General features: G+C 63.3%; 1 protein-coding gene across 2 annotated transcripts; it reads left to right on the top strand.

Annotated features, from left to right (window-relative positions):
* Positions 1–1,041: 1,041 nt before the first annotated feature.
* Positions 1,042–23,499, top strand: Jag2 (jagged canonical Notch ligand 2). 2 transcript variants are annotated; one of them, XM_028883688.2, is made up of 26 exons: positions 1,042–1,119; positions 1,301–1,651; positions 8,370–8,427; positions 10,090–10,341; positions 10,460–10,520; positions 13,695–13,825; positions 13,907–14,026; positions 14,190–14,303; positions 14,641–14,754; positions 14,914–15,027; positions 15,118–15,164; positions 15,279–15,452; positions 16,216–16,366; positions 16,445–16,597; positions 16,674–16,787; positions 17,001–17,114; positions 17,242–17,355; positions 17,471–17,587; positions 18,030–18,057; positions 18,139–18,224; positions 18,712–18,825; positions 18,946–19,061; positions 19,460–19,708; positions 20,292–20,423; positions 21,567–21,723; positions 21,880–23,499. In XM_028883688.2, exons 1-26 carry the CDS (start codon positions 1,054–1,056, stop codon positions 22,374–22,376), a joined length of 3,744 nt encoding a protein of 1,247 aa, XP_028739521.1. In that variant the 5' UTR covers positions 1,042–1,053; the 3' UTR covers positions 22,377–23,499. The 2 variants fall into 2 exon arrangements, with proteins under 2 accessions (XP_028739521.1, XP_028739522.1); XM_028883689.2 differs by lacking the exon at positions 14,914–15,027.

The following is a 23,499-nucleotide window of genomic DNA, read 5'->3' as shown; positions in this document are numbered from 1 at the left end:
TCCCAGATTGCTGGAAAATCCTCTTTGGGTAGCTCTCTTGATATGGACCACTGTCCTTTATTCCCAATTCCTTCCCCCCAAATTTGGATCTCTGGCCGGCGAGTTCCTTGCAGATAAGAGTCTGACGACGTCCACCTCCGAAACAGCCTGCAGGAAGGAGCGTTTGTTGACTGGCTACTCAACCTGTGCGCTTGGAGGAGGGGAGGGCTGGGCGTCGGAGGGGAGCAGCGCCCCCTGTAGCCTGTGTGGAGGTGGCAAGAGGCTGAGGAGCGGGTGGGAGATTCCTCGGGGAAGGGGGCGCACCAGGAGTTGGGCTCATTCGGGTCCCAGGGCCCCATCCGCCCTGCGTGGGGGCAAAATCCTGATGCGTACATCAGGCAGCATCTCCTTTGGGACCAGGAGCAGAGCGAGAGTGGCTGCGCTCTGATGGGAGGGGACCATGACGGTGACCTCAGGGGGCGCCCCACTGCTAGGCTGCTAACCCGGGGGAGAATTCTGGAGCAGAAGAGGCCACACCTCAGCGAGCCTGGGCACAGGAGAAGCCACTGCCCGGTGGCCCCGCGCCCCGCCGCCCCGCGCGGAGACCGCGCCCTCGCCTCCTTTAAAGCCAGGGGCGCCCCCAGCACCCCCCCCACAGCCCCACCCCACGGCGAGGCCCCGCCCCCTCATGAATATGCAGGTACGCGGGTGACGAATGGGCGAGCGAGCTGTCAGTCTCGTCCCGAACTTGTTGGCTGCGGTGCCGGGAGCGCGGGCGCGCAGAGCCGAGGCCGGGACCCGCCGCCGCCGTCGCCGCCGCCGCCGCCGGGTGGGAGCCGGGCCGGCCGCCGGAGCGCGGCCGCAGCGAGCCGGAGCCGCCGCCTCCCCTGCACGCCCGCCGCGCAGCCCGCGCGCACTGCTCGACCCCGCCCGCGCCGCCTGTGCGGCCGCCGCCGCCTGTGCGCCGCCGGGCTCGTAGGGCGGGCAGGCGCTGGAGGCCGGCGCGGCGGCTGTAGCGGGCGCGGGCGGCGGCGGCGGCGGCGGCGGCGGGCCGCGGGCGGGGTCGAGGCGGCGATGCGGGCACGCGGCTGGGGGCGCCTGCCTGGGCGGCTGCTACTGCTGCTGCTTCTGTGCGTGCAGGTGAGCGGGGCGCGCGGTGGCGACGGGCGCGGACGGGGCGCACCGGGCCGCTCCTCCAGGCCGGGCGGCGCGCGAGCGGCCGCGGTCCGGAGCCCTAGGAACAGCGCGAGGGTGGGGGCGGGGCAGAGGCTCGGCGACCCCGGCCCGCGCCTCCCTGCACTCTCCGCTGCCTTATTTTTAGGCGGCGCGGCCCATGGGCTATTTCGAGCTGCAGCTGAGTGCTCTGCGGAACGTGAACGGGGAGCTGCTGAGCGGCGCCTGCTGTGACGGCGACGGCCGGACGACGCGCGCGGGGGGCTGCGGCCGCGACGAGTGCGACACGTACGTGCGCGTGTGCCTTAAGGAGTACCAGGCCAAGGTGACGCCCACGGGGCCCTGCAGCTACGGCTACGGCGCCACGCCCGTGCTGGGTGGCAACTCCTTCTACCTGCCGCCGGCGGGCGCTGCGGGAGACCGAGCGCGCGCGCGGTCTCGGACCGGCGGCCACCAGGACCCGGGCCTCGTCGTCATTCCCTTTCAGTTCGCCTGGCCGGTACGTGCGCCCCTCCCCCGCGCTCAGCTTCCCTGCGCGCCTCGGCGCCCGCCGCGGTCCCTTCAGCACCTGCGGCCGCGCGGGTGCGGGCGGCGCGCGCCCAGACGGGGCGGGGCCGGCAGGGGGCGCCGCGCCGCGGGCGGGCCTGGGGCGCGTGCTGTTGCGGCCAGGTTCGCGCCTGGCCACGTGGGCGCGCGGGGTACCCCGGGGGCCGATGGGCTTGGGGTCGTGGCGGGGCGGGGTGGCCGGAATCTGCGTGCTCGGCGGCCTTCGGAGTGTGCCTATGTCGCCCTGCGCGTGTCTGTGCGTGGGGAGGTGCGAGGCGCCTGCGGCCCGGCAGGCTGCGCAGGCATGTGCGCTGCGCGTGCTGGGGCTGGTCTGGGGCAGGCCCTGGCGGAGCCGTCCGGGCCCGCGGCCAGCCTGCTCCTGCCCTGCAGTTTCCTGGATGCCCGGGGGCACGGACAGGCGCCTGGGACCCGCGCAGGGATGGCCTGGTGTGTGTGTATGTGTGTGCGCGTGTGCGTGTGTGTTGGCAGAAGCTGCTGCAGATGGAAAGACCACCCCTCCCAAAGGAAGAGACACTAACTAGGCTCCAAGTTGTAACCCACTGTGGCACCGCCGTTTGTGGATGTTTGCTTGTTCGTTTCTGGAATTGGGAAGCATCCTGACTGCTTAGGGGTGGCCAGGTCAGGCAGGAACCCAAGCCTGGGCATGCTAGGAAGAAGGGTGGTGGGGATCCAGCATCAGGGGGAGACAGGCCTCGTGCCTGCGGCGGAAAGGCCCGGGAGAGGGGAGCCTTATGGTAGACTTGCTTTTGTTCAGTTCTGGCTTATACCCTCACCTGATTGTCTGAAATTAGGTACGGGCAGTGAATGTGGACATGGCTTGGAGAACCAGGTTAAGAACAGCTGGCATGGGTGGCCCTGTGGACCTGTGACTAGGGAGTGCGGTGGGGTATCAGGCCATGACCCGGGAGGTTTCCTGGGTGAGGTCTTGTGCTTGGTCCAGCTGCGAAGAGCCGTGGGAGTGGGTCTGCCTGGTGCCTTGGTCCTGGAAGAGACTTGGAGCTGGGGGCCAGGAATGGCCAAGACTGGGCCAAGACTGGGCGGGCAGGGTCTCCCTTGCTCCGAGCCCTGGACAACTCCTTCATCCGAGGCCACCCAGCTTGTGCCTCCATCTTTATCCTCCCCTGGACTCCTGCTCCGTCTATGGGGTATCCATCCTCTGTTCCCACGCCTAGCCAGGTATCCTTGAACCCTGGGGGCTTGTGATAGGAACTGTGTCCCTGCAATGGAAAAGGCAGGGGCAGGCATGGGAGGGGCCCTAGGCAGTTACTATTGGCCCTGCCCCCCCTCGCCCCCACAGCGGCGCAGCAGGCAGGTCTGAGCAGGGCCCACAGCCTGTCATCTGCACTTGGGCCCAAGCCAGCGTGGCTCCAAATCGCTACCTGAGGATGTGTTTTCTGCTCGAGTTGGCAGACGTGGTGTGGGGGCAGGGAGGGCCTGGAGGAATGTGGCGGGCCAACGCGTGTCCCTCGTGGCTCTTTGCCCCGCTGGCCGGCCGGTTGGTGTGGGACGGGATGGGACAGGCCCTTGCCTTCTTTGGAGTCTGGGTACCTACCTGGTGTCGAGGACATTTTAACCTCCTTCGTTCTGTTCCCAGCTGGTTCCCTCAATGCTCCAGGAGTGGGCATGTTTCTACCCTGGATGGAGGGTCAGAGGGTATCTATCCTGTGTTTGGGGGGACGGGACAGTTCTGGTCCCCCTTCTCCCCTCTCGCCGCATGACCTGGCTGCCAGGCATGGAGCTGGTGCCGTGATGCCAGTTCCTTGGTATTTCCGTTCTTCGGCAACCAGCCCTGCGGCCAAGCTGCTCGCTTTGCCACAAGTTCAGCTCTGTCCCACAAACCAGGGTACATTTGGGATCCAGGTGCGCACCGGAGCGTTCGGCTGGCTTCTGGGAACAGCAAGGACCAGCTGGGACTTGGGTTCCTTGGTGCCAGGAGGGCCCTGTGGAGAGATGGGGTGGTGTGAACGGTGGCTGAGAGCAGGCACCAGCTTCTCACAAGTCCCCCTCTGCTCGGGGTGGCCCTCTGGCTCCGTACCTGCAGCCGAGCCTCTTTGAGTGAATTCTTAGATGTGGAGAGGTGCAACAACCCCCATCGGGTTGCGCACGTCGCAGATGGCCCCGGGGGGACGTGTGTTTTCCCCAGAGTGGCTCTGGTGCCCGCCTATGCCCAGCAGAGGGGAAGCCATGTCCACCGCACATGCTTGAGCTCTGTGGTTGAGCAGGTGGCGGCAGAGGGTTCTGAGGGGATCGGGAGCTTTCCTTTGGGGTCTGGTGGATGGCACTTTTTCCAGGGTGGCCGAGTGAGGTGCCAAGGGGGTTGCTGGCCTGTATAGCGAAGGCTTCCAGAAGAGGAGCGGTCTCTGCTGCAGGCTTTCTGCCTGACCAGCTTGCCTTTTGAGCCCAGGGGTGCGGCCCTGTTCCAGTCTGCTTCCCTGGTGGCAGACCAGTGGTGCGTGCACTCCCTGAGCTGGAAGACTAGTAATACGGTAGAGTGTGGGCTCCGTGGCGCATCTGGGGTCACGAGTGGAAGTGAGGTGGGTCCGAGGCTGACCTGGTTTCCGTGGCTCAGAAGAGCTGGGGGGGCAGTAGTTCTGTAACCCGGTTCCCCTCCCTTGAGATGGATGCCCTGCCTTTTTGACTGGGACTCCTGAAGCTGGATGAGGCTGTCGGATGCCCAGCATGCTGCTTCTTTTTTTTTTCCCTGAAGTCTCCAATGTGGCTCTGTCCAGCCCGAGTCCTTCCTCTACCCCTTACTGGCTGTCCAGCACATGGCCAAGTGTGTGCGAGGTGTGTAAAGGGCGGGCCACGGTGTACTTGAGGGTGGCGAAGTGGTCAGAGGAGGGCTGCCCCCCTAGGATGGAGGGGTGGAGGTTGTTGGGACTCATCAGAGCGGAGGGTGCTGGAGCAGACCTGGTGGTGTGGACACCGGGCCTGTCCCCATCCGACCCAGGCAGGCTATTCTGGAATCTGTGCCTTGCGTGTACACCAAAAGGCCACGCTTCCCTCCATGCCTTCTGGAGCTGTATGGGCACTGGCCTCTCCATCGCACCCATGCTAAGGTCTATTGCCTCCCACACCATCCCTGTGAGACCCACAGTCCTCCTCAGGTGGAGCTACGGGCAGGTGGTACTTCTCCCTTATGGGTTGGGCGGGGGCGGGGGGCTTCTTCAAGGCTGTATAGTACACCCTGAAGTGGCCAGGAGGCAGAAAGAGCTAACCTGACCAGTGGAGGATTTAGACATGGGAAGTGGATGGGACCTTTGTCCCAGGCCCCTAGAAGTGGTTGGAAAACAGGCGTGTATGTAGTGTGATGGATGGATGGAGAATGGATGTTGTGTATCTGGGTTGGCAGGAAGGGCACTGTGGTTTTCAGGAGTCCACATGGTATCTGGGTAGAATGGGAGATGGGCTGGGCCAGAGACAGGTCCTGGGGGGGGGGGGCAGGCAAGGGCTTGAGCTGGAGGTAGTTGGCCTTTGAGGAACTTTAATTCCCCAACGCAGAAGGGATCCTTATTAGCAGCCTGAAAGCCTGAACTAGCCCTGTCCACACACCCCATCCTGAGCTGGCTATGGGCACATCCATCCCGATCCTGGGCTCGCTGCAATCCCAGATGACTAGGAGTGTTAGCTGGCTCCCCGACTTCCTCCCTCTTCACCGTGGAGCCTGGGTCCTCCAGCAGCCGGGGGTGGACACCCAGGCAAGGCCTTGGCTGGTGTCTGATGGCGACTGTCTAAGCTCTGGCATGGGGTGGCCTGCTGTCTCTTCCTGTGGTCCTGAGACCTGGAGCCAAGGAGGAGTTGCCCCTTCCCCCAGCCCCTTGGGTGACAATGACGGAGGCCTAGGCCTCTCCAAAGCTCTGGTTTCAGGAAATAGGTCTGTGCTTAGGGCTTGGGGCATTTGGCAGCAAGTGTTCTGCTCTGTCAGGGGCCCAGTTTGGATGCTGGGGTAGAACCAGCCTTGCACCTGGCCGTGGGGTGTGGCGCACCTGGTTTCAGGCCTGCCTTTCCTGTGCTGCTGTCCTGTTAGCTGTCTGGAGACTAGGTGAGGGGGTTTTAATTAGGCTTGGAGTTGGACCAGACGGTGATGGACTGTGTGGCTGGGGCCGGACTTGTGGTAAGAGGCTCTGCTGCATAGACCTCCAGAGGCAGGCAGGCAGGCAGATGGCCCAGGAGGGTGGCCTAGGAGGAGGGACCAGGGTTTTCTCCCTCCTCCTGGGGAACCTGGGCAGGTGGGAGCTCTCTGTCTTTCCCAGAGTCCCCCGGCGTTCCCAGCCCCCACTCATTCTGAGGCCTCATGTTCCCACAGGCTTCCAGCCCGGGCACCATCATCCCTCTTGTCAGCTGCAGGGTTTGGCTCCCCAGGCAGGGAGGTACGCTGCCATTTGTAGTGAGGGATGCGGTTCGAGAGGCTGGGGGAAGGGCGGAGCTGGGGGGCCAGTGTGGCAGGTGGGGAGAAGCCACAGGTGCCGCCTGCCTGCTGGCTCAGGTTCTCCCTGGATGACTTCCTGCCGTCCAGGTGTAGGGAGCCCAGCTGGCGGGCGACGGGCCCTCTTGGGCGGCGGGTGGGCCACGTCCCTGCGGGAGCAGGTAACCGGAGCCCTGGGCTCAGGCTGAAGTGGTGGTAACCCTACCTGTGTGTCTGGCGTGGGTTTCCTGGGAGTGCTCCTGGCTCATCTGAAACCCAGGTGTGTGCAGGGAATCCGGACCCAGGCTTTTATGCCTGCCTTGTGGCTAGAGCCTCTGGCCGGTGGGCTTGGCCTGTAGCAGTGAAGGCAGTGACCTCAGGCTCAGCCCAGCCTTGCCCACTTAGAGCCCATCAGCTGCCACCCAGCAGCAGAGTGTGTTGTTTGTTCAACCTGTTGGCCTCAGATCCCACTGACCACCTGTTTTGATGGGAATCAGTGGTGATGTCCGTGGTGGGGTCTTTGGTGCCGGGTGCTGTGGTCCCCCCTGTTCCACACTCCTCGCTGTCTCGGCCCCCCTCAGCCTCCTTTCGGGCCCCCATTCCTCGTCCTCGTGTTCCTTCCTCCCTTGGGTTGTAGCCTGTTTCTCCTGGGACTGTGTGACCTGGCCTGTCTCTCACTTTCTCTGGCTCCAGCTGTTGGTTCAGGGGCTGTCGGCGATGTCTGAACTGTGCTGTGTACTTGGATGAGTGGGTAGGTAAAGGAATAGAGTAGGTAAGGCCTGGGAAGCAGGGCTGGGAGCCCAGCTTGTCACCGGGGAGCTAGACGTGGACAAAGGGAGGCCCTGAGGATGACTTTCCAGGCAGTTAGGGTGGCTGGGGTGCTGGAGTGAAGGTAGAAACCGTAGAGAGCCCCGGGGAGGCTCTGCATCCTAGCGGAGGAGGACGGCACACGGGGGTGTCTTAGGCTTCGGTGGATAGGGCTGGCAGGCCCTGTGGTTGCCGAGAGCCCTGGAAGAGCAGTTAGGATGGGAGTCACGGTGGGGCGGGGGAGAAGGTTTAGGGGGGACTTAGGGGGTAGCATTGAGAAACCTGGTGGTGGCTTCGTGGAGCCAAGGAGGCTTCTGGAGGGGCCCAGTGGCCCTCTGCTTTTGGCCTTGCTCACAGTGGCCTAGGCCCTGTGTCTAAAGACAGGTGCTCAGAGGAGGTGCCAGAGCAGGAAGTGAGGGTGTCCACGCTGAGGTGCCAACAGACAGGCAACAGGTCGGGTTCTCCCAGTGCCAGGCCCAGGAGGCTGAGTATGGCAGGCCGAGTGGGGAATGGAGGAGGGAACGTTCTAGAAAGCCTAGGGCCTAGAGCAGGCTAGATGGGTTTCCAGTGAGTCTGAGGGGAGGGTGTCGGAGCTGAGGAATGGCCAGTGGGACTCTTAACCATTCAGGAAACCATGAAGTTTGCTCAGCGTAGCCCAGCCACGGAGGAAGGGGTGCTTGGGGGACAAGGCATGGTGGGATCAGGCCACCCACTCACGGGGGGCAGGTCTTAGGTTGCCGAGGTGACAGCTAACAGCAGACCTTATCATCATGGCCTGGGGCAGGGGGGACAGATGGTGGGGGCTGGCCGTGATGATGGGCTGAGGCTGTACTCAGCACATCTCTTGAGCCTCAGTGTCCCCCACCTGTACAGCAAGGGCCCCCCCAACCTCTGTCCTGGGGTGATGGTTATGGGTCTCATTACATACTCTCTGCTGGTTTTGTGTGTTGGGGCCTCTGGGTAAGCACCTCTATGTGCCTGGTGAGAGGGACTGACGGGTGGCCCGGGTACTGTCCTCGAGTGGCCTTGTTCATATTACAGGACCACACATTTCCAAACTCAGGTCGGACCTCAGCGAGGTGCAGGGATGTATCCTCAGTGGGAGTGCTCTGCCCGCAGATGCTTGCGTCCCTCCCTTCACCCCTTGCTGACTTTGGGTGCTTACACAGGAGGGGCTGAACTGGGCCCCGGGGGCCCAGGAGCAAGGAGCCAAAGCTTCCTGAGAGATGCGGCCAGGGAGACTCTTCTGCCTTTGAGCCAGGACATCTGGGGGACAGGGATCGCACATGGGATGGGAGGGAAGCCCAGAGCCGTGGGACAAGGCTCTGCTGGGCCTGAGCAGCCCAGAGCCTCCCAGGTCTGGGGTCTGCACCCTGCCCCGGAGCCCCAGCGGGGGAAGGGAGCCGCAGGCACCTGACCGGTCACCCTCTGTCCACAGCGTTCTTTCACCCTCATCGTGGAGGCCTGGGACTGGGACAATGACACCACTCCAGATGGTGAGTGCGCCCTGTGTTGGGAGGAGAGGGTGAGTGGAGGGGAGCCGCCAGCCAGCGAGACTTTCCCCAGGGTGCTGGGAAGCTGGCCTGCTGGGCCAGAGTGCCTGTGGCCAGGCCTGTGGTCCCCTGTCTGCTGGGGGCAGCGGCTCGTACACCTTGTTCTGGTGTCAAGGAGCTCTCCATGTCTGTGGCTCTGTAGAGCTGTGTGTACTGCTCCTCCATGCCGGCGTCTTCAGTGTGCTCTTTCGGTGCCCGCGTTGGTGGTACGGTGGACTGGGATTGTACCCTCAAGTGGTTCTCTGGCTTTGTGGCCTTTTTTTTCTGTCCTAGAACACGAAGCTTTGAGGGTCACCACCTCAAGGCTGGCTATCCTGTGATGGTGTGTGTATGTGGTGGGGGTCATCTCAGCCTTTTAGTGACGAGGATGGATCAGTAGGGTGCTTCTGGGAGCCAGATGCAGTACAGGAAGGAAAAGAGAAGACAGGTAGGGAAGCCCCTCGAGCAGACAGTGAACGGAAAGTGCAGAGGCCCAGAGGCCGCATTTGAAGATCTGGGTGGCGTTCCCGTGGCCGGGGGATGAGGGAATCAGTAAGGCTTGATTCAGATCGAGCAGGCTTTGGGGTCAGTGAAGACACTGGCTTCTCTCTGGGGAGGGACTGCTCAGGCTACAGTGTGGACAGAGTCTGCAAGGCCAGAGTTGAGGCCAACAAAGAGGATGCTGAGTGTACCAAGACAGGGAGGCTGAAACAGGCAGCTTGAGAGGTTAAGAGGTTCTGGCTATTCTCGAATGTGGAGGCCTAGGGTGGCTGATGGGTTGGACCTGCAGTTATGGTCAAATGGACCCCTTGAGACCTTCCAGAGCCATGCTTGATGATAGGGAGGAAACCCAGGCCCACCCGAGAGATGTTACCAAGGATATGTGAACAGGGAGCTCAGGATAGGGGTCAGCCAAGGGCCAAGGAAGGCAATCTGGGGCCTTGACAAGGACAAGCCAGTGGGCCCGAGGCAAAGCCAGCAAGGAGAGCGCTGTCTAGTCCAAGGCTCCGAGAGTACCCAGCTGGGCCTGTACTAATGCAGTGGGGGGAAAGTGGAGCGGCGGGGGGGGGGGGGGGGGGGGGGGGGGGGGGGGGCCCTCTGTGACCAGCTGCCATAGGAATCCCAGACAACACTGGAAGGTGCTAGGCAGCCCGCTCAGGGAGCCTGCCTCAGTGCGCAGGGAGGGAGGCACAGCTCTGGGACGGTCCGGCCCATGCGAATGGGGTCCTAGAATCTGTCTTAAGATGGATCGGTAGGGTGCTTCCGGGGAGCCAGATGCAGTACAGGACGGGAGAGAGAATGGTAAACTCACGGCTGGTGTGGAGCCCAGTGGGTGTAGGAAGCTTAGGGCCTCCAGCCCTCCTGGCCCTATCTTTGTGAGAGCGGAGCGGGAGTGCTAGCTTCCAGGGCCCTCGGTCGGGGCTTCTGGCCCGACCTCCCCGTGGGGGCCTGGACAGTGTCCCCACTGCGCTCTGCCCCTGGCTCCTGCAGGGGTGGCAGCCTTCCTCTGCCTGGCTGCCCCCATGGCCCCCCCCTAAAGCTGCCTGTTAGGTAGGCCTGTGCTGTGTTCCTGGGGGACTGGCGGGTGGGGGCTGATGCTGCTGGCTGACTCTGCTGCTCCCAAAGAGGAGCTGCTGATTGAGCGGGTGTCACACGCCGGCATGATCAACCCCGAGGACCGCTGGAAGAGCCTGCACTTCAGCGGCCACGTGGCACACCTGGAGCTGCAGATCCGAGTGCGCTGCGACGAGAACTACTACAGCGCAACCTGCAACAAGTTCTGCCGGCCGCGGAACGACTTCTTCGGCCACTACACCTGCGACCAGTACGGAAACAAGGCCTGCATGGACGGCTGGATGGGCAAAGAGTGCAAAGAAGGTGAGGCGTCGCCCGGCGTGGGGGGGGCGGGCCGGGCATGCGCATGCGCGCGCGCGACCGCGCCAGCGTGGCCGTGACCGGCTGCAGCTGTGCCTCTCTCTCTGCCCCTCTGTTTCAGCCGTGTGTAAACAAGGATGTAATTTGCTCCACGGGGGATGCACTGTGCCTGGGGAGTGCAGGTGAGCGCCATGGCTGCCCTTCTCTACCTGTGCGTGCCGTGTCGCGTGGCTGTTGAGCCTGCAGCAGCTGCGGCACCCCGCAGGTGTTAGTGGGCCCCGGAAGTGTGGTGCCGCCTCGGGTAGGGAGTCAGGCGCCGCCCCGGGCGCTGACACGGAACCCTGCCCTTAGGAAGCTCGTGGCCGCGGAGGGGGCAGTGCTGTCCCAAGCCTGTGGTGCGTCCAGTGACGTTTTCCCCGCAGGACAGCTAGAAGGGGACGAGAGAGGGAGTCACACCACCACCCAGAGGCCAGGGAGTCACACCACTACCCAGAGGCCAGGGAGCCAGTCACACCACCACCCAGAGGCCAGGGAGTCACCACCACCCAGAGGCCAGGGAGTCACCACCCAGGGGCAGAGGCCAAGGGGTGTGTGTGTGTGTAACTCGCCATACACACGAGGAGTCTGCCGCCCTGAGGAGCACAGCAGGATGCCAGCCACAGTGGCATGCCGGTGGGAGAGACTGGTAGTTGCTGCCGAGGAGGGAGAAGAGGGGCCCTGTCAGGAGAGGCTTAGGAGAACCACGCAGCCACTGGGTAGGAAGAGCCTCGTAGGTGGTGGCGATGAGGAAAAGGTGTGTGGGCGGCCGCAAAAGGAGAGTGACGGGCCAGCGGGGTGGAGAGGTGGGCAGGCCCCGCAGGCATGCCTGGGGGCCGGGATTTGATGGTGAGTGTGGTGTAGGAGGGAGAGGGTGGCCGGTCAGGGGGGACCTGCAAACCTGCCAGCTTGAGCTGCTGAACGGCAGAGCTGTGGTGGCTGAGGCAGCGATGGCTGTGGGGAGGCAGACCAGTGTGTGCGCGCGCGTGCAAGGGTGTCCGGAGAGGCCCGGCCTTCGGGCAGCGGAACGTGTGCCGTCCAGGTTAGGTTTCCAGGCAGTGGTCAGGTGGAGAGGCAGGGCTGGGAGTGTAGGCAGAGACTGGCGGGGGGGGGCCAGACAAGGTACTCAAGAGTCAAAGGGGGGCCAGAGTGGGGGTCCTACAGCTTCGAGTAGAGAGTAGATGCCCTCTGAGGCTTGTGAAGCATTGTGCGGGTAGTGAGGCCAGGTGAGTAGGGTAGACAGCAGAGCAGAATGGGGCAGATGTTGGCACACTCAGGTGTCGGAGAGAGCGGGGAAAGGGTTGGGGATGAGGAGCACTCAGGCTGCCGTAGCCCGCCAAGGCTCTCCTGCCGTACCCTCTGAGGGGTGGGCATGCTCCCGGTGTGTTTTCAGATGAGGACAGCGGAGCCCGTGGAGTTAAGCGACTTATACAGGCGTGCGCTGTTTAGTCTGGAGAAGATGGCCAGGGAGTGGGGAGTTGGGGTGGGCTGGGGAGGGGTGTGGTGGCGTTGGCTTGGGTGGTGATGTGGACAGCAGCCAGGCTGGTCTCGGGGTAAAAAGATGTATGCGAGGCGCGAGTCCGCCAGGGTCAACTTGCACACACTGTGGTTTCAGTCTTGGCAGGACTCGAGGCAGTGTGTGTGGAGCGCCTGGCCCAGGATGGGCTGTACCTTCCTCTAGGAGCTTCATCCTAGGAGGGACGTGGGGCAGGATGGGCCGCAGAAATTGTCCATGGGCATGGCTCTCTGCCTGCCTCTGAGCAGGGTGGTGGAGGTGGCGTGAGCTCTGGGCAGACGAGGGCCCGCCCTCAACCCCACACTCACGCCTTGGCCCAGGGTGCCTTATCGTCCCTTGATGGTTGTGCCAGCATCCCTGTGTGGTCAGTGCCGGGCAGGAGGGAGATGAGAGACAAGTCGGTCTCCCCACAGTGCAGAAAGGCTGTGGGTAGCACACAGACATGAGCGCTGGGGGAGGACACCAAGGTAGGGGGCAGTAGGTGGGTGCCGCCCGCCTCTCCCGGGGCCAGAGGGTGAGGCCCAATGGCCTCCTGCTGTCCAGGGCTCAGGTTTCAGCAGAGGACACCCCTCCCCAACCGGATGCTACTGCGGAGATGGCTGCGCTTTCCTGCCACCCTCCCCAGGCCCTGGAACTGCTGGCAGGAAAGCCACAAGGTGGGGTCTGGTGTGGGATGGCCCGCCCAGGGTGGAGAACTCGCCCTTGGGACTCAACAGGGTCTGGGCCGCCCAGCTGGCTGTGGTGCTCCCTGGTGGATGACCCCAGGCCAGTCGCAGTCCCGCCCTGCCCTGCGACTCCCGTATCACCTGTAGAGGAGACTCCAGGTAGAGATGGGAGGCCTACTGTGGACCTGCCTTGGACATTCTGGGCTGGATCCTGGAGCCAGCCTCAGTTTCCCTATGTGAGCCTGGGTGAGCTGGGCTGATCACTGCTTGAATGCGTGGCTCCAGGGCAGCTCAGGAAGGGCTGTGGTTTTTCCTTCTATAAAAATAACTCCTGTGGCGGGTGTCAGCATGGAAGTGACGTGGCCTGTACGTCATTCCTGCCCCACAGGACCGTAGCATTCAAGGAAGGAGCCCCCAGAGTCCTGTCCAGGGCCCAGAGGGCAGCCTACCGGAGCCCTGTGTTCTTACCTGCCGGCTCTGTGCTGGCCACCTACTTAGGTCCTGAGGGACTACCCAGAGGGAACCTAACCCACAGTGTGGGCAGAACCAGGTCTTAAGATTATGGCCTCAGCTGAGATCTTCAGCTCCACACTCTGGGTTCTCCTCCGCTCAACGTGGCCCTGCCCTAGGGCTGGCTAGGCAGCCCTCGGGTTGGACTTCCCTGGGAGTCAGAGAAGCCTCTCTGCCCTTGAGTCGCCGTGAGAATACGGGCATCACCCAAGGTCACACAGACCTTGGACCAGGGTGGCCGGGACCTCTCCTGGTGTCCCCTCATCCTCCTCAGACCCTGGGGCTGCTGTGGCCCCAGCGGCACCTGGTGAACAGGACCTGGCACCGTCTCCCCGGGTCCTCCCCCAGCTGGGCCTTCCTTCCCGGCGCCTGCTCGTGGGGCCTGGCTCAGGGTTGACTCCTAGAATAGCCCGGGGAGGAGTGACGGGACAGCTGGGCCGGCCATCTCGGCCAGCGGCCGGGAATGCCCGTGACGGCGAGGCGGGCCGGCAGGCCGTAACCCCTGCTTGGCTCGGAGCTGGCCTCCAGGGCCGAGGCCCGGCGGGGGTGGCCCGCACTCCTCTGCCCGCCTCCCCACCCCACCCCTTACTCACCTGCCTAGCTGACGGCCTCATTGCTCGGTCCCCCAGGTGCAGCTATGGCTGGCAGGGGAAGTTCTGTGACGAGTGTGTCCCCTACCCCGGCTGCGTGCACGGCAGCTGTGTGGAGCCCTGGCACTGTGACTGTGAGACCAACTGGGGTGGCCTTCTCTGTGACAAAGGTAGATGGTGGGCCGCGGGCGGGGCCAGGCCTCCAGCTCTGAAGCCGGGCCCGTCCCTGAGAGCCCTACCCTTGTGCCCAGACCTGAACTACTGTGGCAGCCACCACCCCTGTGTCAATGGGGGTACCTGTATCAACGCTGAGCCTGACCAATACCTCTGCGCCTGCCCGGATGGCTACTTGGGCAAGAACTGCGAGCGGGGTACGTTGGAATGCTGCCGTTTCTCGGGGAGCCTGGCTGAGTGGGCCCTCTTTTCACTGCCTTGTTCAGTGGACTGGACCCCGGTGAACTCTGGGTCTCGTGGGCTTGGGGAAGAGCGTTTGAGTTGGGTAGGCACCACTCTGCTCACACTCTGGTTCTGCAGCGGAGCATGCCTGTGCCTCCAACCCGTGTGCCAACGGGGGCTCTTGCCATGAAGTGCCATCTGGCTTTGAATGCCACTGTCCATCGGGCTGGAGTGGACCCACCTGTGCACTTGGTGAGTGTCCGGGGGCCGCACAAGGAAGGGAGTGGGCAGCCCCCTGGGGGTTTGGATGGAGTGGTCGAATCCACTGTACGGTGGACACGGGCCAAGTGACAACAGATTCCTGCTTCTTTACATGGGACCATGCTTCCCTACTGCAGACTGAGCCCCCGTGGCCTGTGCCCCTGCTCGTTGGCCATGCCGCCATACCTCATACCCACTCCATGCATCTATACTAACTAGACATGATCCCACATGCACTGACCATGCTCTGTACCCATTTATTACTACGCCCTCCTGCTTGCTGGCCATGCCCCTACATCTCTCTGTCTCTCTCTCTTTACCCCTGCAGACATTGATGAGTGTGCCTCAAATCCATGTGCAGCAGGCGGCACCTGTGTGGATCAGGTGGACGGCTTTGAGTGCATCTGCCCGGAGCAATGGGTGGGGGCTACTTGCCAGCTGGGTAAGGGCTCCCTGGGGGCCGTCTGTGCATGGGCTGTGTGCTGTGCATGTGGCTGCTGCTGCTGCTGCTGCTGGCACTGCTAGGGCTGTGGGTGCCAGGCGCAGGGCACAGTGGGTACGCGGGGCCTGAGCCCCACAGCCCCCCTTGTCTCATTCACAGACGCCAATGAGTGCGAAGGGAAGCCGTGCCTTAATGCTTTCTCTTGCAAAAACCTGATTGGCGGCTATTACTGTGATTGCCTCCCGGGCTGGAAGGGCATCAACTGCCATATCAGTCAGTATGGGTGGGTGGCGCAGGTGGGTGGGGCTGGGGAGCACAGCGGGGGGCCCCCTGACCCCGCCCACATGCCCCCTCTGCCCCTAGACGTCAACGATTGTCACGGGCAGTGTCAGCATGGCGGCACCTGCAAGGTAAGGAGGCCGCGGCGTGCCCTGCCAGGACTGGGAAGGGTGGGACGTGGCCGGAGGGGAATGGGGTGGGGGTGCGTGAGGCTGGCTCACCCACCCGCCCGTCCGCCCACCTAGGACCTGGTGAATGGGTACCAGTGTGTGTGCCCGCGGGGCTTCGGAGGCCGGCACTGCGAACTGGAGTATGACAAGTGTGCCAGCAGCCCCTGCCGCCGGGGTGGCATCTGTGAGGACCTGGTGGACGGCTTCCGCTGCCACTGCCCACGGGGCCTCTCCGGGCCGCTCTGCGAGGTAAGTGACCTCGCTTTGGTGGGAGCTGTCTTGTGGTGTGTGCGGGGAGTGTTGCCCACACTGCCCTCAGCAGCCTGGCTGGGAGGGGCCTCGCAGCATCAGCCAAGTCAGACTCCTCCTTCCTCACACGGTTGGTCTCACGTGCTTTACGCCCTCGAATGGGACCGTGCCCCGAAGCAGCCCGCAGGAAGGTTCCCCGAAGGCAGAATCAAGTGTTTGATGGTGTGGGGTCATCATGGGTCAAGGGTGGGCCTAGGAAGGAGTGGGTGCCCTCGCCCCTGTCGGGTGGCCTGTCTTGTCCTGAGCTGCATGCACATGGTTTTGCTCAGGCCTTTGTGAAAAGAGTAAGCCTCCTGCTGGGTGGGCATCTTAGGGGCCCACGGCAGGCAGCGTCCTGGCTTCAGGTCCAGGGAGCATGGTGGTTGGTGCTGGCTGTGGGAAGGACCGCTCTTGGCTCTGAGGGCAGCCTGGCAGCATGGGGGTCAGAAGCTGGCCTTCCTGCCGGCGGGAGGAGCCAAGGCCGGATGCTGCCTGTGGGAGGCAGAGGAAGCTTGGCTGCTGTGGAGGCGCGGGCGGCAGGAGGGGCTGGTGGCCCACAGGTGTTTCCGCCCAGCTGATGGTTCTTGGACACTCGCGGGTGGGTGGGAGTTTCAAGCCCGGCCTGGCACTGTCTGGTCTGAGGCTGAGGCCTGGCTGTCCACACTGCACAGCGCCTCTGCCCAGAGCTGGGCTGTTACAGATGGACGCCCTCCTTTACCTGCAGGTGGATGTGGATCTCTGTGAGCCAAGCCCCTGCCTCAATGGTGCTCGCTGCTACAACCTCGAGGGCGACTACTACTGTGCCTGCCCGGAAGACTTTGCTGGAAAGAACTGCTCAGTGCCCAGGGAGACCTGCCCCGGCGGGGCATGCAGAGGTGCGGGATGCCGCCCCAGGCAGGGTGGGAACCCCCCGGTGGAGATGGATCTGATCCTTGCCCATCTCTTTCTCACAGTGATTGACGGCTGCGGGTTCGAGACGGGGTCCAGAGCACGCGGCGTGGCGCCCTCTGGCATCTGTGGCCCTCACGGGCACTGCGTCAGCCTGCCCGGGGGCAACTTTTCCTGCGTCTGTGACAGCGGCTTCACGGGCACCTACTGCCATGAGAGTGAGTGGCGTGCGGAGTCGGTGGGGTGGGGCGGGCCGGCCGGCCGCGGGGACAGCTCACCTCACCTCTCCCACAGACATTGACGACTGTATGGGCCAGCCTTGCCGCAATGGGGGCACGTGCATTGATGAAGTGGACTCCTTCCGCTGCTTCTGCCCCAGCGGCTGGGAAGGCGAACTCTGTGACATCAGTGAGTGTGCACTCTTGCACGCCTGCCTTCCCCGGACTGCCCCACCGGCTAAGGCCTGGCTCCACCCCTCTGACCTCCTCAGCCTTGTGTGCGTGGGCCTGAAGTCGTGGGGTGGAATCCCAGGCTCCCACGTGCCGGGGCCCAGCTCTCGCTCTTCTCCGTGAAGCCCTCCCCAGCGCCGGTGACCCCCGCTGACCGGCGTCCTCCCCCCAGATCCCAACGACTGCCTCCCCGACCCCTGCCACAGCCGCGGCCGCTGCTATGACCTGGTCAACGACTTCTACTGCGCCTGCGACGACGGCTGGAAGGGCAAGACCTGCCACTCACGTGAGTGCCCGGGTCCCTGCGCATGGGTGGAGGGGGCTGCCCGCCAGGACCCTGCTGCTGCTGCTGCTGCTGCTGCTGCGGTCAGTACGGGCCTGCCTGCTGAGCGGCCCCGTGTGCCTGCTTGCAGGCGAGTTCCAGTGCGACGCCTACACCTGCAGCAACGGCGGCACGTGCTACGACAGCGGCGACACCTTCCGTTGTGCCTGCCCTCCGGGCTGGAAGGGCAGCACCTGCACCATCGGTGAGGCCCGGGGGTGGGGGGGGCTCTGCCGCCCGCGCTGCCCCCAGGCCGTCTGTCTCGCCGAGGCCTGCGGGGGTGGGGGGCATCACAAGACGCCCTCTCCCCCTCCTTGCAGCCAAGAACAGCAGCTGTCTGCCCAACCCCTGTGTGAACGGAGGCACCTGTGTGGGCAGCGGAGACTCCTTCTCCTGCATCTGCCGGGATGGCTGGGAGGGCCGCACCTGCACACACAGTGAGCTGGAGGGGTTTCAGGTGGGGGAGGCCCGTGGGTTCTTCTTCCCTTCACCCAGCTCCCCATCCCTCCTTGCGACTGCCCAGAAGACCCACTCCATCTGTCCGTCCGTCCACCTCACCATCCCCGCCCTGTTCTGCCGTTTTCTGAGTCAGCCCCCTGTCCCAGATCTGCAGTGTCCATCTACCTCCCCCGATCCACCACCGTGCAGTCTGGGGCCCCTGCTGAGAAATAGCTCCCACTCCAGCTCTAACCCCCCCCCCCCCGGTGGCCTGCCTTGCCCCCCCCCCGAAACCTTCCTGGCACTTCTCTGCTGACGCTGCCAGGCTGGTACGGACAGGACAGTGTCTGCCCGTGAGCCTCGGGCACACAGGGCTGCTGCAGAGGTGTGCTGGGCAAGAGTGTGCCGAACTAACCACCCTGTCTTCCCCCTCAAATCCAGACACCAATGACTGCAACCCTCTGCCCTGGTGAGTGGCAGCCCAGGGGGCCGGGGGCGGGGTGCAGGGCCCGTCACGGGGAACCCGTTACGACCCCCCTCTCCCCTGCAGCTACAACGGGGGCATCTGCGTCGATGGTGTCAACTGGTTCCGCTGCGAGTGTGCGCCTGGCTTTGCGGGTCCCGACTGCCGTATCAGTAAGCAGCCTAGGCGGATAGAAGGAGTTGGGCTGGGGGAAGTCTGTCCTGGGGCCCACCTCCAGCCAACCTCAGCATCCAGAGCAGGGGAAACACACACATCCCTATCCCGAGAGGCCACGTGGCCACAGCCCTGTCCTGCCTCTCTCCTGCATGTCTGTGTCCTGTGGGTTCCTAGCTCCTCCCAGAAGAGCCAGTTGCATCTTGGGAGGAGGAGTATGGGCTACGGGGTGGAATGCTCATGCTCACCCTTGACTGCGGCCGCCGCTCCGAGAGAGAGGAACGCGGAGGTGGGTGGAGGAGGGTGAGGGCCCGTGGGTTAGAAGGCTTCAGACCGGCAGAGTGGCAGCGGCAGCAGCCGTCCCGGCCTAGGTCGCCGTGGGTCAGGTGGCCCGAGGTGTGAGCGCCGTCTTGCCGTCCTCACGTCCTGGTCCCCGTGTGGGGGCGCCAGCCTGCCCCGAGAAACACGTAACCGCTCTCCCTGCAGACATCGATGAGTGCCAGTCCTCGCCCTGTGCTTACGGAGCCACGTGTGTAGATGAGATCAACGGGTACCGGTGCAGCTGCCCACCAGGACGTTCCGGCCCTCGGTGCCAGGAAGGTAGGCCGGCTATGACCGTGTTGGTCGGAGCATGGAGCAGGTCCACCCTCCGGCGCTTGGATACTCTGTTGAGCCGCTTGGATACTCTGTTGAGCCACCGCCGCCTCCTCCTCCCCACAGTGGTCATACTCAGGAGGCCCTGCTGGTCCCGGGGCGTGTCCTTCCCACATGGGAGTTCCTGGACAGAGGACTGCAACAGCTGCCGCTGCCTGGATGGCCACCGGGACTGCAGCAAGGTGGGAGCGGCCCCTCCGGGACCTCCCCTGCACTCTGACCCTGAGAGATCTGAGCCTTTGGGCTCACCCAGCTATCAGTGGGCTGATGCAGGGGTCGGGGTGTAGGTAGATAAGGCTGCCCACTTCTGAGGGTCATCTGAGGGGATAAACCGGGAGGGGCCTTGGGCCCGCCTCTCTCCCTGGACACTTAGGGAAGTTGACGCCCGTCCCAGGCTAGCTCTTAACTGCTTTGACCGAAAGTCCTCTCTGGAGTGGGGTTTTGCCTGCCTCCCGAGGGCCCCCGGGTGGCGGAGACACTGGAGACTCACTGACCCGACCGTGTCTTATCTTCATGGGCTGCCTGTACCTGCCTGCGGTTCCCCACTCCCATGGGTCTCTCCTGGGTGTGTCCCCCCCAGGTGTGGTGTGGATGGAAGCCCTGTCTGCTGTCCGGACAGCCCAGTGCTCTGAATGCCCAGTGCCCACCAGGGCAGCAGTGCCGGGAGAAAGCCCTGGGCCAGTGTTTGCAGCCACCCTGTGAGAACTGGGGGGAGTGTGCCGCTGAGGAACCTCTCCCACCCAGCACCCCCTGCCTGCCACGGACCACCCACTTGGACAACAATTGTGCACGCCTCACATTGCGCTTTAACCGTGACCAAGTGCCTCAGGTAAGTGGCCCCGGGGGACCCAGGATTCCAAAGCTTCCCCTTAGAGTGATTGACTTGTCACAGCTCAGCTCCCACAGGTCCAGGAGCCCCTGGTGGTCCGGATGGCCATCAGTGGGCTCATCAGAGACAGCACTGAGCCCAGGTATTGTTGGGCAAGAGGGAGAGTATAGGTCCAGTCTGGGCTGCCTGCTTATCCAGTGTCCTAGGGACCTAGATAACTAGGGACATAGGGACCCTAGACTGCAGGGGTGCTGTGGGCCACTCTGCTTTGGGTAGTGGATTGCCATTTAAAGGAACGTTCCTGATTCCGATCGTGCCCCAGCCTCAACCTCTGGATGTTTAGAGCTAGCCTGCCTATCTCCTAGAACAGAGGAGCTTGGAACCCATGATGCCCATCCTGCCAACCCCTACTTTCCCTAAGCTCCTCCCATTGCCTACAGATAGACTGGGTGGGAGGCGAGGTAGGCTCCCATTGTCCCTCTTCTGGCTTCGTGGATGGAGCCCCCTCCCCACCCCCAGCAGAAAGATGAGTGGCCTCAGATCTCGGCCCCAGGCCGTGCTGACCTATTGCTTGTCTGTCTAGGGCACCACCGTGGGCGCTATCTGCTCTGGAATCCGAGCCCTGCCTGCCACGAGGGCCGTGGCCCGAGACCGCCTCCTGCTGCTGCTCTGTGACCGCGCATCCTCAGGGGCCAGTGCCGTGGAGGTGGCTGTGGTGAGTGTGGGTGGAGACCCGTCCTGAGCAGGCCCCTAAAACCCCCAGTGGCAGTGACACTCGGGCCTCTTGTGGGTCAGTGGCAAACTTGAGGAGCAGAGGCATCTACATGGCAGAATGGAGACAGGGAGCCGTGGGAGCTGAGATAGGAACCAGGTCGGCATCCCCCTGGGCACCTGGGCCGCTAAATGGGGCCAGGTGGGGCAGTGGCGGCGGCGGTGGAAGGGCAGGGGCCAGAGCTATGTAGAGGGACGAGCACTAAGATGTTCAGGTGGTTGGGTGGTCACTGACAGCCCATGGGGTCAGTTGCTTGATGGGAAAGCAGCAAGGCTGTGAGATGGGATTCTCTTGTGAGATGTGGTCCAGAGCCCCGTGGGGTCGACAGGGAGCTTGTCCAGGTGAGGTAGTGCCAACGGCAGGGTGTGGAGGGCGGGGCTGGACAGAGGCGTTGACAGGCCCAGGGCAGAGAGGCAGAAATGACAAGACGCGCACTAGACTTCTGGGAAATAGAGTTTCAGAAGTGGCGCGAACAGCGACTCCCAGGACGTCTTTTGCCTGGCTTCTGAAGCCGCGGACATCGGCCCTTGGGTAGGATCCCTGGCATGTGGAAGGAGGCTGGAGAGGATGTTCTGGAACTGTCCCTGAAAGAGGCAGCCTTGGGATGGCAGGGGTGGGTGTTATCCAAGAGGAGGGTGAGGCCGGAGATCAAGGTAGCCTTGTGGCATGTGGTGATGGAGGGGCACAGTATTCGGGGGCGGGGGGAGAAAAGAAACGCCTTGGGCACAGGTTGGGTGCCAGGCCGGTTTTGTTTTTGGAGCTCTTTAGGTGCAGAGCTGGGGGAGCGGAGTGGACCGAGCAAGGCCAGCTGTCCCCATGCAGGATACAGGGGTTTGGCAGAGGGAGGGTTGGGCCCCCCCCTGAATCCGTCTGCATCAAGATCATCCTACCCCAGTGACCTTCTCACTTCTCGGTCTCCAGACTTTCTGAGGTCCTGGCCATGTGCAGCACAGCACAGGTCCAGCCCTGCCTCTGGCAGCCCTCTGTGCATCTGGCTAGGAACTGGTCAGGGTTTGGGCAGTGGCCCTGGCAGGCGCCCCGGAGGATACCTTTGGGCCGCGCCCCAAGTGTCATCCTCTGCTACAGTCTTTCAGCCCTGCGAGGGACCTGCCTGACAGCAGCCTGATCCAGAGCACGGCCCACGCCATCGTGGCCGCCATCACACAGCGAGGGAACAGCTCACTGCTGCTGGCCGTCACCGAGGTCAAAGTGGAAACCGCTGCTGTGGGCGGCTCTTCCACAGGTGAGCTGGGGTGGCGGGGCTCCCAGACTTCAGGCCACGGGGAGTCTGCCAGGTAGACGCTGCTCAGAGGGGTGGGGTAGCTGCCGCCACCCAGTTCCGTTCTAGAAACCGAACCGGAGGGATACAGCGGTGCTTCCTGCCTCTCCTCCCACCTAGGTCTGCTGGTACCTGTTCTGTGCAGCGTGTTCAGCGTGCTGTGGCTTGCCTGCGTGGTTATCTGCGTGTGGTGGACCCGAAAACGCAGGAAAGAGCGGGAGAGGAGCCGGCTGCCGCGGGATGAGAGCGCCAACAACCAGTGGGCCCCGCTCAATCCCATCCGCAACCCCATTGAGCGGCCAGGCAGCAGCGGCCTGGGCGCCGGGGGCCACAAGGACGTACTCTATCCGTGCAAGAACTTCACACCGCCACCCCGCAGGGCAGGCGAGGCCCTGCCCGGGCCAGCCGGCCACGGGGCCGTTGGGGAGGACGAGGAGGATGAGGAGCTGGGCCGTGGAGATGGGGACTCCCCAGAGGCAGAGAAGTTCCTCTCACACAAATTCACCAAAGACCCCAGCTGCTCCCTGGGAAGGCCCGCCTGCTGGGCTCCGGGGCCCAAAGTGGACAACCGCGCGGTTAGAAGCACCAAGGATGTGCGCTGCGCCGGCAGGGAGTAGGCCGGCCGCCAGGCTGGCACCCAGAACCCTTGCCGGCACTAAGATGCCTGCCGGACCATAGGAGGCCAAGGCCGTGTGCATAGTTTCTTTATTTTGTGTAAAAAACAAAACCAAAAACCAAAAAACAAATGTTTATTTTTTACGTTTCTTTAACCTTGTATAAATTATTCAATGGCTGTCAGGCAGAAAACAACGGAGTATTCTCGGATCATTGCTATTTTTGTAAAGTTTCCGTGTCCGCACGCACTGTGGCAGGAGAGCAGGGCGTGGTTGTGTTCTCACCAAATCGTATAATGTTTGTTACCACAGGCTGTCGCTGTTTACAGAATCTTCTTTTTTATTCCTCATTTGGGTTTCTCTCTGGCTTGAGGCCCAAAAGCCCAGAAGACCTGTGGGCTGGGCTGTGGCTCTCAGTGAGATCTGTGGCTTTCAGTGTGGCCCACGGCTCTCAGTGGGACCTGTGGCTGACAGTATGGCCTGAGGCTGTCAGCGGGACTGTGGCTGTTGTCTTAGCTGTAGCTCTCAGTGGGACCTGTGGCTGTCCGTGGCACCCGTGGCAAGTGGCCTGGCCTGTGGATGTCAGTGGGACCTGTGGCCATTAGGAACACCTGTGGCCATTGGCTTGTGGGCTGTGACACTCACGGCTGCCGGTGGCACTGGCTGCTGGGCTGGCCTGTAGCTGTCCGTGGGACCTGTGGTGGCCCGTGTGATGCCGGTTACCATAGCTGTTGGTGGCGCCTGTGGTTGTCAGTGGGGTTGGAGGTCACTGGCGTGGCCTAAGGCCGGCGAGCAGACCCGGCCCCTGCCTCGGCTAGCCCCTCCAGCCTGCTGTCCTTGCTTCCTCCTGCCCAGAACTCTCCAGAGATCTCCAACTGTGCTTTCAGAAGTGCTCTTCCCAACTGCTCGGTCTCCCTCCCGGGATGGCGGCAGTCTTGAAGCTTGTGACAAGTGCCTTCACACAGACCCCCTCCCAGCTGTCAGCGTTTGCCGTGGGCACCAGGCCGCTGCCCACCTGCCGGCCCCGGCCACCCTCCTTGTGAAAGTGCATTTCTGTAAATATGTACATATTAAATGAATCACTCTGTATATTTGATTTAATAACTTAAACGTTTTGGCCTCCCTG

This window comes from Peromyscus leucopus, chromosome 14, assembly GCF_004664715.2.
Source record: "Peromyscus leucopus breed LL Stock chromosome 14, UCI_PerLeu_2.1, whole genome shotgun sequence".
NCBI classification, from domain to species: Eukaryota; Metazoa; Chordata; class Mammalia; order Rodentia; family Cricetidae; genus Peromyscus; species Peromyscus leucopus.
The sequence above is the reverse complement of the archived record's forward strand: the minus strand, read 5'-3'. Positions and strand labels throughout refer to the sequence as shown.